Source organism: Felis catus, chromosome B2, assembly GCF_018350175.1.
Source record: "Felis catus isolate Fca126 chromosome B2, F.catus_Fca126_mat1.0, whole genome shotgun sequence".
In the NCBI taxonomy this organism is placed as follows: domain Eukaryota; kingdom Metazoa; phylum Chordata; class Mammalia; order Carnivora; family Felidae; genus Felis; species Felis catus.
The window spans coordinates 26,896,338-26,909,926 of record NC_058372.1 but is presented as its reverse complement, the minus strand read 5'-3'; the positions used below and the strand labels follow the sequence as shown (position 1 = coordinate 26,909,926).

At 40.4% G+C, this 13,589-nt stretch overlaps 1 protein-coding gene across 2 annotated transcripts in view; it reads right to left on the bottom strand.

Moving 5' to 3' along the window:
• Positions 1-13,589, bottom strand: part of GMDS (GDP-mannose 4,6-dehydratase) — a 629,071-nt gene that overhangs the window by 28,576 nt on the left and 586,906 nt on the right. Inside the window, exon 10 of one of the 2 annotated variants that reach the window (XM_045057196.1) lies at positions 4,881-5,024. The exons of the other annotated variant lie outside the window; for it this stretch is intronic. Within the exon in view, the coding sequence (XP_044913131.1) occupies positions 4,881-5,024 (144 nt within the window). The remainder of the gene's footprint in view (positions 1-4,880; positions 5,025-13,589) is intronic. 2 annotated transcript variants of the gene reach the window in all.

The following is a 13,589-nucleotide window of genomic DNA, read 5'->3' as shown; positions in this document are numbered from 1 at the left end:
GGATTGAGAATAGATAAAAGATTCTTGAAACAGAGGAACACAGTTGGAGGTCTTTTCCTGATTTCAAAATTTATTATTAAACTATGGTAAAGTAGTGTGGTATGGGCATAAAGACAGATGAACAGAACAAGGGAATAGAAATTCCAGAAATAAACCCTCACATGTAAGGTCAAATGATTTTTGACAAGGGTACTAAGACCATTCAGTGGGGACAGTCTTAAACAAATGAAGTTGAGAAAGCTGGATTTCCACATGCAAAAGAATGAACTTGGACTCTTATACCATATGCGAAAATCAACTCAAAATGAATAAAAGACCTAAACTTAAGAGCTAAAATTATAAAACTGTCAGAAGAAAACGGGAAAAGTTTTAGACATTTGATCTAGCAATAATTTCTTGAATAGGACACCAAAAGCACAGGCAATAAAAGTAAAAATAGATAAACTGGATTATCAAAATTTAAAAATGAACAGAATGGAAAGGTAGCCTACAGAATGGGAGAAAATATTTGCAAATCATATATCTGATAGGGGGTTAATATCCAGAATGTATAAAGAACTCCTACAAGTCAACAACAACAAAATAAACAACCCAATTTTTTAAAAAAATGGGCGTAAGATTTGAATAGACATTTCTTCAACAAAGATATACAAAGAGCTAATAAGCAAATGAAAAGATCCTCAACACTTCTAATCATTATGGAAACACAAATCAAAACCACAATAAGATACCGCCTCACATCCATTAGGACGGCTATTATTAAAAAACAAAAAACAGAAGATAACAACTGTTGGTAAGGATGTGGAGAAACTGGAACCCTTGAGCACTGTTGGTGGCAATGTAAAATGGTGCAGCTGCAATGGAAAACAACTGGAAGGTTCCTCAAAAAAATTAAAAATAGAATTAATGTAAGATTCATCAATTCTGCTTCTGGGTATCTATCCAAAAGAATTAAGAAGCAGAGTCTCAAAGAGATATTTATACATCGATGTCCATAACAACATTATTCACAATACTCAAAAGGTGGAATCAATACAAGTGTCCATTAACAAATGAATGGATAAGCAAAATGTATATACCTAAAATGGAATATTATTTAGCTTAAAAAAAGGAAGGAAATTCTGACACATGCTACATGGATAAGCCCTGAAGATATTATGTGGAATGAAATAAGCCTGACACAAAAAGATAAATAGAAGATTCTACTTACATGAGGTACCCAGAGCAGTAGTAAGATTCACAGAGACAGAAAGTAGAATGGTGCTTTCTAGGGACTGGGGTGGGGAGAATGGGGAACTACTATTTAATGGGTACAGAGTTTCAGTTCTGTGAGACAAAAGAGTTCTGGAGATGGCTGGTGGTAATGGTGTCATAATAATGTGATGTAGTTGAGATCATTGACCCGTATAGTGGAAGATGATTAACCTAGTTAATTTTGTTATGTGCATTCATCACAATTAAAAAATATTCCTTTAATATTCAACTTAAAAATAAATAAGTCATTACTATACTGAATCTCTTAACTGTCCTTTATCTTTCAAAAAGTGTCACACCAGAACTACTCCTTTAGGTGGTATCTGAACTTTAATTTTTGTATCATCAGCACTTAGCACAGTGCTAGTTGCATCATAGGAACTCAATATACTCGCTAAAAAAAAAGAAGAAAAAAGTGCAGGGATGAATATATGAACTCTGATTATTCCCTTCTTAAATTTCTCTTTAAAAACTTATTTATCTATTAACATGCAGTGTTATATTAGTTTCAGGTGTATAATATAATCATTCAACTATTCCATGTATCATCCAGGCTTTCTTAAATTTCTAGGGCTACTCACTCAACTATTTCATGTTCAACTGATACATATATATAATATATATATATATATATATATAAAATACATATACATATATACAAAATATATATTATACATATACATATATACATATACATAATATATAAATATATTATATATATATATATAAGTTGATATATATCATGTATATTTCTTTTTTAGGTGAAGAATTTTCCATTTATATAAAATATATTAGTTTTCTTTTTATGTCAAAAGCCCTTAACATTTTTATTTTTATTTATTTATTTATTTATTTTTAATGTTTATTTTTGAGACAAAGAAAGACAGAGCATGAGCAGGGGAGAGTCAGAGAGAGAGGGAGACACAGAATCGGAAGCAGGCTCCGGTCTCTGAGCTGTCAGCACAGAGCCTGATGTGGGGCTCGAACTCGCCAACTGTGAGATCATGACCTGAGCTGAAGTCCGACACTCAGCCGACTGAGCCACCCAGGTGCCCCACCTTTAACGTTTTTAACATGGAACTAGAAAGAAGAGTATAATGAATGTCTATACATATCACCCAGAATCCACAATTCAGAGCTTTGTTTTTGGCCACGGTATATGTTACCATAATTTCCTCAGAGTCAGGGTCACATCTTTTTGTCAAGTACCTCCCAATGTATGTGTATATATGAGGAGACTGATACAAAGAAGTTAAGTAAGTGGTCAAGTTCACACAAATGGTAAATGGTGGACTTAGGACATCTATCTCCATAACCCTAGGTATATGAGATCTTCCAAATCCATTAGGATGAATCTCTTTATTTTCACTTATTTATGCAAGTGAATTATTTTAACTAATAAGATTAATTTTCCAACATGACTTGGCCAATTTTCAGATATGGTTAATTAAAATTTTTAGGGGCGCCTGGGTGGCTCAGTCAGTTAAGTGTCCGACTTTGGCTCAGGTCATGATTTCACGGTTTGTGAGTTCCAGCCCCGCGTCGGGCTCTGTGCTGGCAGCTCGGAGCCTGGAGCCTGGAGCCTGCTTCAGATTCGGTCTCTGTCTCTCTGCCCCTCCCCTAAGCACTCTCTGTTTCTCTCTCTCTCAAATATAAAAAATTAAAAAATAAAAACAAAATTTTCTTAAAGAGAAACAAATGCCAGTGTTTTACTGTCATTGGTATTTGAGTTTTGGAAATATCCTCACTACTGTCTCTAAGCACTCAGTGTGGCTTCTTGAGCCCTGACTATTTGAAGCATGTGCTAAGACATGTGGGGTCTGATGGCAACAGGGCCTCACAGCTGTGCAGTTCGGAAGAGAAAGTTACTACCTCTACAGTCCATTGCTACTTAAGTTGCTAAATTAGACCCAGATTTATCTTTTTTTTGTCATTGAGGAAGCAATTTATTCATTTTAGAAAAATGTTTTTTGCCCTACTCTCTTCTTTCCCCTGTTCCCAAGGAAGATTTACTACCACGAATCACAAATTCAGGCTCAGATGAGGTAGCATCTGCAAAGAGCTTTCTTTGTAAATGTGAATCAGTACATGCAGTAAGGTAGACTGACTTGATTGTAAGAAAATGTAACTTTCTATTTTCCTATCCAGGTTTGGCTCCTGGCTGCACACTGTGACCCCTTCCCTCCATAAAATTGAACTGAGCAAAGGATTGAAGGTCTCTAACATACAGTACACTGTGTTGGAGAAGGGCTGAGTGTTCCTTCCAGTGGTCTCTCACCAGGCACAAGGCACACAGGAAAGACTCACAAGGAAAGACTGAGTCTGGCATCCCAGAAGACTATGCTAGATGCTTTCTCAAGGGGGAAACAGGTGCAGCTGTGTAGTACTGGGCCCATGGACAGACACGTCTCACCAGGAACCTCTGCTCCATCCAGCATCCCATCTCACTGAAGTCAAACTCCCATTCTGCACCAGGCCATTCACAGAGAAGAAATTTGTTCTGGTGGGGGTGTAAAAAAAATCCTCATCTATTATAGCCTATGGTCATTCATCGTGATATTGCAAGAGATCTGAATGATTAAAAATGCTGAATTAATTCTTTCATTCAATGATTTTGTGTCACGCTATGATGGTGGATATGGCAGCCACACCTCCTGTCTCATGGAGCACATGAGAGCTGTTTCAGCCTGCACAGAGTGGCTATTTCAGCCCTTCATTTACCCAAATAGGACCCAGGTAAGTGGTTCATCAATGGTGACATGAATCATCCAGCCACACTGCACTACTCTGGTGAAGAGGACATTCTAGAGGGTTTGGCTTTACCACAGAAGGGAGATCAGGTCCCTGGGAGCCTGGTTCTCTTGGCTGACTCATAGACATCTGACCAGGACGCCATCAGATTCCTGATGAGATGAAGGCCAGACGATGTGCCCATGAGCATGGTGGAGTCTCTGTCTCTCAGTTGTTTTTGCAGATAGAGCTGAGAGTGAAGTGTGAAGGGAGACAGAGCCAGGATTGAGCTTGTCTGGCACAGGCCTGCAGACAGAGTCCATTAGCCTCTGTGCTGGAAGTGGCGCTTATGCACTTAGGCAGGTGCTGAAATGAGAGAGCCTGAGCCTGAAGACGCTGGTCAAGTCTCGATATGACAGCTACCTTGTGGATCATAAAAACCAGATGAGCCAGCAGATAACTGCTATATGGTAACTTGTGTCACGATAAAAATGTCAGTTTTCTGTATTATTTTACAACATCGACTAGCTTAGGAATGCTTTCAAGCAGGACACCGATACCCTCCATTGTTAAAAACAGACCTAGGCATTTATTAACTGGTATTCACACGGCTCTTTCACTACCTGAGTTTATGAAGCGAGACCAGATTTCCTGTCCTTAGTATTCCTTCAGGAGCAGCAACCATTTGGGTGCTATAAAATGTTTCCATCAAAAATGATAGTCAAGGAGAGGCACCCTAGGCTCCTCACTCCTACCTACTCACTTTCTTTCTCCCTTGAGAGTTAAGCAAAATTCTCTTTTGTTAATTTTATTCTTTACTCCTTAAAGTGATTCCTGTAACAAAGAACTCAAGTAAAAAATCCACGTAATAATTATGAGTAGAATCCACCCCCTACCTTTTTCAAAGTATAAGATGAGCTCTGTGGGTAGTGAGTGTCATGCCAGCATGGGCCTGGAAACTGGGCTTCTCTCTTCAATTGTGCCTCGTACAGCACTGGGGTCCAACACTTCTGGAGGATTCTCATGGAAGAATTCAGAGGCTGGGAGTGTGAAGGGTATGTGTTTGCAAACAGATATCCAAAAGATGATCTAGGAAATAGCCCTGAATTCTAAACTGAAAGTCATTGTCTTGAGGGCTCTTTTCTCTTCAGTTGGGGTGGTCCATCATGAACTCACTTTATAAAAATTGTGGTTCTTTATAATGAAGATGTACATGACGCTATCTCTTTATGGGGACTTAGGGGAAAATATCAATTATTAGCCAGCAGTTGCTTCTCACACTTCACCTGGTTCACTGTTTCAAAGCTGAAGTTAAATTTGTGCAATCTTGTTACATTTACAGTGTTTACACCTGGAACGAAGAACATACAGTATAGTTCTGCTGACGGCTGGCCAGGACTCCCTAAGCCGCGCCACAGAGCCCAGAAATATAATCACCTTGTGTGAAGGTGGGAATTCATTATAGGCATTATGGGTCAGGTGGAAGACTTGACTTCCATTTTTATGCAATACTTCATGTACTTTATGATATACTAATTCATATCAAGTCTACTGATCATGAATAAAAAAGTAATGTCTCTGAATGATTAATTTTTAAAGAATAAAAGAGCAAGATTAAAAAAATATAGCATATATGTTTATAATCCTTCATCTCAAAACCATAGAATCTGGAACACTTAAAGCACCTGAGAAACTGCGTGGCTCAACTTTCCTCTTACAGACCAGTGACTGAGGCACCAGCCCCAGAGAGGTCAATGTCTTGACCACAGTCACCTTGGCAGCATGGTGGTGTCACCCCAGCCAAGCCTATTGTTAAAAATGTCCAAGGAATGAGGAAGGCTTGAGAGTTGTCTTCTAATATCTGAAAGACTCACATGGGCAAGGGATTGGCATTGTTTGGGGTAGATAAATATAGAAGTTATATGGAGGCAGATTTTAGTTTAATAGAAAAAAATAGCTTTAATGGAAAAGAAATAACAGCTTTCTGACAGAAAGGGCCACCTTGTGACCTAGTGACCAACTCCTCATCACTGGGCAAAACAGACCCCGCTTAGCCTCTGTGGGATATGTGAGCATTTGTGCATTGGGTGGGAGGCTGGAAAATCCCACCGCTGGGCTGGGTGGGAACATGGGAGATTGCACACTGGGAGTAACTTTGTGGCAGGCTTTTATTTTTTTTACAACTTTATTATCCTATATTTTACGTATCATATAATTCACCCATTTCAATTGTACAATGCACTGATCTTTAGTTACTTGAACAAAGTAAGCAACGTTACCATACATCAGTATGGTATATTATACTATACTGAGGTGTAGTATATTATCACCTCAGTTAGATCCCACTAGGACAGCTGTTTTAACTAAAGTACCATCTCTTGGGGCACGGCTATCTAGTGAGGAGCCACCTCACCCACACCAAATCATGGTGGTGTGTATTGCAATCCGAGCACCTTACTGTGAGTGGATCAGATGCTGTAGCAAAGAACAAGGGCAGGAAGGAAGGGCTGGATGGAGAGGAGCAGATTGGGAGGTAGGTGAGAGCTCTGGGGAGGTCAATGTGAGCCCATGGGTGAACCAAAGGGCTAGTGTTGTGAGGTGGCAACAAGATAAGAGCATATTCCTTTTCCACTGGTTCTCCTCAACTCCGTATAAGATTCTAGTTATAATAAATCTGTTTAAAGTAGTGGACACTTTTACTCTGACAGTTTATCATAGCAAACTTTAGAGGGCCTTTAATTTTTTTTTTTCAACGTTTATTTATTTTTGGGACAGAGAGAGACAGAGCATGAACGGGGGAGGGGCAGAGAGAGAGGGAGACACAGAATCGAAAACAGGCTCCAGGCTCTGAGCCATCAGCCCAGAGCCCGACGCGGGGCTCGAACTCACGGACCGCGAGATCGTGACCTGGCTGAAGTCGGACGCTTAACCGACTGCGCCACCCAGGCGCCCCTAGAGGGCCTTTAAGAATAAATCACTTGAAAAAAGAAACTGAAGCTAGCTGCTAGCAAAAAGAGATTATCATAATTGTAATGTCCATTTTTTAAACAGCACCATTTATTTTCAAACCACTTTATTTCCCTAATGAGTTAACATATGTTTACCAGAAAAAGGGAGTCCTCTTTAAACTCAGGCTCCCTGTGGTGCATCCCCAAAAGAAGTATCAATGCCTTGGACACAGACATTCTGTGAGAGCAGAGTTTGGCCCCATGCCCACACTATTCCTCCATCCCGAAGGACCTGCTTGTGTTCTTAAAGCAGGTACTTAAGTAGCACCTTGAAGAAAATAACATGCATGCTGTTTTATGTATATGCTCACACTTCCTTGCTTAAGTGTGCCTGGAAAGCCCCTGATAATCATATCTGGAGCAATCATGAGAAGGGAAAGATAAAGCTACCAATCTATGTGCCAATTAAAATTCAAGGGGCCTTAATGGGATTGGAATACTTTTTTTTTTTTTTTTTAAGGTAAAGCCTAGGATTTCAGCTTCAGGACTTCTGAAAATCTTGAGAGTTAATTCTTCATACAAAACTTTGAAGGGTGGGGCTCATAGTATCTTTAGGTTTACAGTACCCAACATCTAAACAAAAAAAGAAAGAAAAGAAAAAAGAAAAGAAAACATCAACTATCCAGAAAAACTAAGAAAGTCACTTCTGCTCTTGAAAACAATGAAAAGATTGCACATAGTATGTATTTCTCCAGAAAGGCTGATGAGGAAAAGAATGTAAGGGGTCATGAGTGGTACTTCTAGTAGAAAAAAATGAAGATGAATGTTAATGAATGAAAAATATGTAGGAATTACATGTTTTTTTTGTTAGAGTTATCAGGTGTAGAGTGTGACCGAAACTGTAAGTTGCGGGACACAGTCTGTTCTGTTCACTTCATCGATTAGATGGATAAGAGGCACATCTCTAACAAGGCTGGGAATGGATTCATTCTATTTTGATTACTAGCAGCCTAGTCCCTGAGTTCAACCTACCTAATTGGTTTGTGAGATATAAGTAATGGAACATTACAGAAGACAGTCACAAATATAAAATCCAAATTCCACTATAAAGTCTTTTTAAAATAGACATGACCACAAAGAGGGGTGCAAGAAATATTCACGAACAACACCTGGAATCTTTCAGAGCTGCCTGGAAGACAAGTATATTAGGAACTCTCATTCTTTCCAGCACAGTTCCAAGGGTTTGTAAATAAATCAGTGCTGGCCACACCATATGGCCTCCATTTTCTCCCATCTTGACCTTGAGATATGGCCTGAGGAGACCGCAAGTCCCAGCAAGCAGTTTTCAATCTATATCTGAGCAGCACCACATAAAAGATGAAAGCAATTACAACAAGCACCATTTGCAGCAAATACCACGATGCAGTCCTCTTGGCTTCTGGAAAATTGCTAGGGAGCCCTGTAACTGGCCCGACATTTGGGCACAGGCCTCACTGACATCTTTTTCAAATTATAAATCCATTTGGGCTAAATTCTCATGGGTTGTGCCTTAGATCCCTGAGTGGATTGCACAGCAGGTGCTATTAGAACCTAGTCGTAATCAGTGAGTGATGGTCCAGGAACCTGGGAAGGTTCTAATAATAAGCGAGGACTATCATCAGAATACTTAAACACTTAACCAGCTTTGCATCTTCAAAGCACTTTACAAACATTAATTAATTAATATACACTATCCACCCCTGTGATGTAGTTAAGTATTATTATCTCCACTTGACATATAAGGAAACAGACAGGTTAAGTGGCTTGCTTGAGGCCACACAACAAGCCCAGAGTGGGTCTGGGAACGTAAATTAGAAGCACCTGATCCAAACTCGCACCCAGGTGTGCTAGTGGTGTAGTCAGCTGGCTCACGGCACTTCCTGAGCCCTTACTGCCCAGGAGCAAAGAAGTGCCTCTGTCTGAGGGCGTGAGGTTGCAGCAGACCTGCTGACAAACTGTCAGAGGAGGCAAGCCCTCAGGCTGTCTATTGGACCCTGTCCCACTCCACTGGAGATGCCACTCCTTGATCACTTTTTGACCCAGAATAGAGTTTGTCTGAGAGAGAGAGAGAGAGAGAGAGAGAGAGAGAGAGAGAGAGAGCGCACGCGCGAGCGAGCACTGAGTGAGAGCCACGCTCTGGCTAATCCACTGCTCTGTCCAGCTGCAATGGGTGGAGGAAGGATGGGGGCCCTCTGCTTCTGCCTTCCCTCACCACACTGGAAGTGCACTAGTGGCTTGGTTGGGGAGAATGCTCAGGCCGGCCAGATAGCTGGGAAAGTGAGCTGTCATATCTAAGGGGTGGGTTACTGAGGGAGGAAAAAATGGAGGAAAAGAGAACGCATGGGCAGGAGGAGCCTATTATCTAAGGGCGATCAAAACCAACAACAACAGCAGCAAAAACCTACACCGGGGAAATGGTGGAGAACAGTGATAACTGAATGAAAAACTACGTCAGTGGGAATTGTGAATTGTGAGTGGCAAATTGCTCTGGTGACTGAAAGTGCTGGGAAAAGGCGGAAGAATTGCATCTGGGAAGAGGAAGAAAGAGAACCAGCAATTCTGGAGTGCCTTTTGTGTATCAGTATTCACTGATTTAATCTTCAAATCAACTCCAGCATATGAAAACATTGATTTTTATCCTCATTTTAGGAATGGGAAATTGAGGTACTGACAGTCAATTTTCTGGAGGAACTGGAATTCAAACCAGGTCTGGCTGACAGTGATGACCCCACACCACTGGAAACAAGGAAGGACTCTAGGCATTTCAACAAATGAAAGGGCAGGAGGCTTCCAGGAACAACTGGGAGACAGTGGAGGCTTGGGAGCGGCTGTAAAGTTGACAGTGGCACAGTGCTGGGGGCTTGATTTTGAATTCGGCAATCCTGCAGCTGCGAGGGACTTGAGGACAGTGTGAGGGAAGTGCGGAGGCTGCATAAACTGTGTCGGGGTAACTCACTGGAATATCCAGAGAGCATTCAAGTGGATGTCACATCAGTTGGCTTGTGTTAACTTATACATACCGTCATGAGAGGCAAGGAAAATGTCTTGACTTTTTAATTGAAGGAAATAATCCCAATGCTTCTCTGGTTATTTGATGAAAATAAAAATTTGGGGAATAATCCTGAATACCATTTCCTCTCTCTCCTACCAAAAGGCCCAGGGCACTGAGCAATGCTACTTTGGGGCTGAATGGATGTTTGTTGAATGAAACACTGAATGAGGACTCAGAAACAAAACTTTCATAGTCTACAAATCCTCACAAGACTGTCAGAATGAGGACAGAGGTTTGCATTTATTTATTTTGCTAAAAGCTTCATACTTCTCCCATCTCTTGATATTGTGAGAGGTCTGGCACTTTCCTCTCAAATATATTTCCTTATATGACATGCTTTTCCACGAAGATGTAAAATTTCTTATTTTCATAGAGCTCACTGCTCAAATATGGTACTGTAGCTTTTCTTAGCATCTTGCAACTTTTCTAGAGTGTGCATTGGAAAAGGAAAGAGAGAGAAATTCAACTTGAGATGTCTTCGAAACCTTTGTCAGGGATATTGGGAACTGATGGGAATCGAAGATGTGGAAACTCTTACAGGTAGAAAACACCAAAGTAGAGATGTGCGTGTTGCCTCAGAAAAGGTGGCCACTGCTTCCCTTTATGAAGCCCGTCCAAACTGTGGAACCCCTCCACCAAAGCACCCCCAAATTTCCTCTCATTCTGACCTATTTAATTGAACTGCCCCCTCGCCAATTTCCTAGAACAGCAGAAAACCAAGTCACTTTCTCCCTGTTTCCACTAATGCCTCTTACAGAGTTCTTTCCACAGCAGTTAGATGTTTTTATGAACACAAGTTGCACTGTGGCATTCCTCCTGCCAAAACAACCCCACAACTCTCTATAACTCCCATATGCTAGAACCCCAAATGCTAACAATAGCCTGCGTTGCCTTATGTGACTAGCTCCTGACTATTTCCCTAAACTTCTCTCCTCCTCCAGCCCTTTCTCATTCTCTCAGGCACACTGGTCCCACTGCTGTTCCTTCAACTGGCAAAACACACAGCACCTTTGAACTCATAGAGTACCCTTCTTCTGAAGATCTGTGTGACTTGCTCCCTCACTTCCTTTATGGCTCTGTTCAAATGTCTTATTTTTAGAGAGGCCTTCTTTGATCACTATTTACCCCACCGTATTTTCTTCATAGCACATATCTCCCCTGACATATTCAATTATTTATGTTCTGTGCCCTCCCATTAGTATGTAAGCATCCTATGAGGAGGGAATTTGCACTCCCAGGGCCTTACGGCAGTGCTTGGTACCGAGTAAGAATTTGTTGGATACATGTTTAATATTTGTATGTACCAACTGTTATAGTTTCCTTACAATAATCAGGCTAAAAGTTGCTTACAAATAAAAAAAAATAATCCATAAAGATTTTACTTTGGTGATTCTTTTTGTCAAATTAATTTCTTAAATGTTACTCCTACTCCAAGAAACCAAGTTTGCATCTTAACAATTGATTTTTAAGATCAAGAATCTGCTCTTTGCTACTTGAATCCTGTATCAGCCTTTGGCCAAAACCAATAAAAGTCTGGGCCACCTTTGGCCACAGCGATTTCTGAGTCACACGTGCATCTCCTTTATCCCTGTGACCCCTGCCCCACCTGCCAGCTCCCCAACAAATCCTATTGTTCAGTGTCATACAGAGTAATGTTGAGGTGCACTCTTATGACTTCACTACTAGCTCACATGGAAGGTTGGGAGTTTTCGCCCCTAGTGAAGAGGAATCATTTCTCCTAGAGGGGCCTTAGATGAATGAGGGTCCCATTTTCCTTAGAATTCTCACTCCACTACATATGGCCCTACTTTTGGATTTACAACGTGGACAACCACATAAAGTTGAAAGTGATGCTCTTTTGAGTGTAAGCCAGAGATGAATAAAAAGTGGTTTAATGTGTGACTCTGCCAGTACTGAAGGGTTTGAGCCTCATGTAAACTTTCGCTGATCAGCTGCAGTTCTGGTCTAATAATTAAGAGAAAATGTTAATATTTAATACTTAAGCATAATATTTAATTTGGAAAATACTAGTACAGTAATAAAGAGGTTGCACATATGGGTAGAGTTTTCTTTACCTCATTGATATTGAAGGTATAGGGCAATGAAAACATTTTGAAATTAAAGTTAAAATAGTCCCAACTACAAAATTAACAGGTTTTAGTTCAATAGTATTCATCAGGATCACTTATGCATGACATACGTGCTGTGTAAATAAATATATATATCCTTCTACATATACAGTTGGCTTTCCACATCTAGAACTCCCTTGAACAGAACATGATTCATGGAATTGGAAGTTGGTAGTTTATCTTTTTCCACTGTCTTCAAAGGTGGCTTATGCTTTTAAATGCACAAAGTGTATAATCACAATTACTTTAAAGGGTTTCAATCCCATGTGTGAGAGAGTTCCTAGGCCAGCCTAGGAACTGAAAGTGATAATGAAATATTAAAATAAGATGGAAAGGAATGTAGACCCTGGCTTGTTAGTGCAAAGAAGATACTTATCTCAGGTTCACTCTATACATTACTTTCTCCCATTTTTCTTAAAGGGTAGGAATGCGTATCTGATAAGGATATGTATATGTATAGAGCAGGGTTTTGCTGTTGTTTTGGTGTCTAGGTTTTCCTCTTTTAGTGGAGATGTGCTTTGTCAATGGCTATTGAGTTGTAACTGAAATAAAGCAAACTGAAGAAGGCAATGACAGGACGATGGAGAAGGGGGAGAAGACAATACATGTGTCTTGCTTCACACAATGGCTACAGCACTAGAAAAATAGAACTTCTGTATATATATTTATGTCTTTTTTTAATGTTTATTTTTGAGAGAGACAGAGTGTGAGTGGGGGAAGAACAGAGAGAGAGAGAGAGAGAGAGAGAGAGAGAGAGAGAGAGAGAGAGAGACTCACTCCCAAGCAGGCTTCAGGCTCTGAGCTGTCAGTATAGAGCCTGATGCAGGGCTTGAACTCATGAACTGTGAGATCATGACCTGAGCTGAAGTCAGATGCTTAACTGAGCCACCCAGGTGCCCCTGTACTCATGTCTTAAATGTAATGAGGAAGATTGCTCACTGAAAAAGATCTTACTGAGAGCTAAAATGACAACCATTTTGTAAATATCATCCTTAATTTATTTGGTAGGTTTGGATTTGCTATATCAAGGTCAGTCATGTCACAGGTAGAATATTTCCTTCTGAGGACCTTATTTCTAATTTCTAATGTGACCTAGAGGAGTTAAGCTTGACCTCTGATCATATTAACAGGAATCAGCCAAATGGACCATCAAGGGAGGAGTGATAATGACATGTACATTCAGGTAGGACTTTGAGTCCACAGAAGAACTTTCATGTATATCATTTTTGATTCATAAGCCATGGGGGTAAGTATGTATTACATTAAGTAGATTAGGCATCTGTTCCATATTACGGATAAACAAACAAAGTCTGCATGAATCCCCTAAGGTCAAGCAGCTATGAGGTCCTGGAAGTGGGACTCACACTCTGGCCAAGGTCCCCTCACCTGCACCACATGTGCATCTCTTTCTCTACCCTCTTGATTTCACGCTGTGTG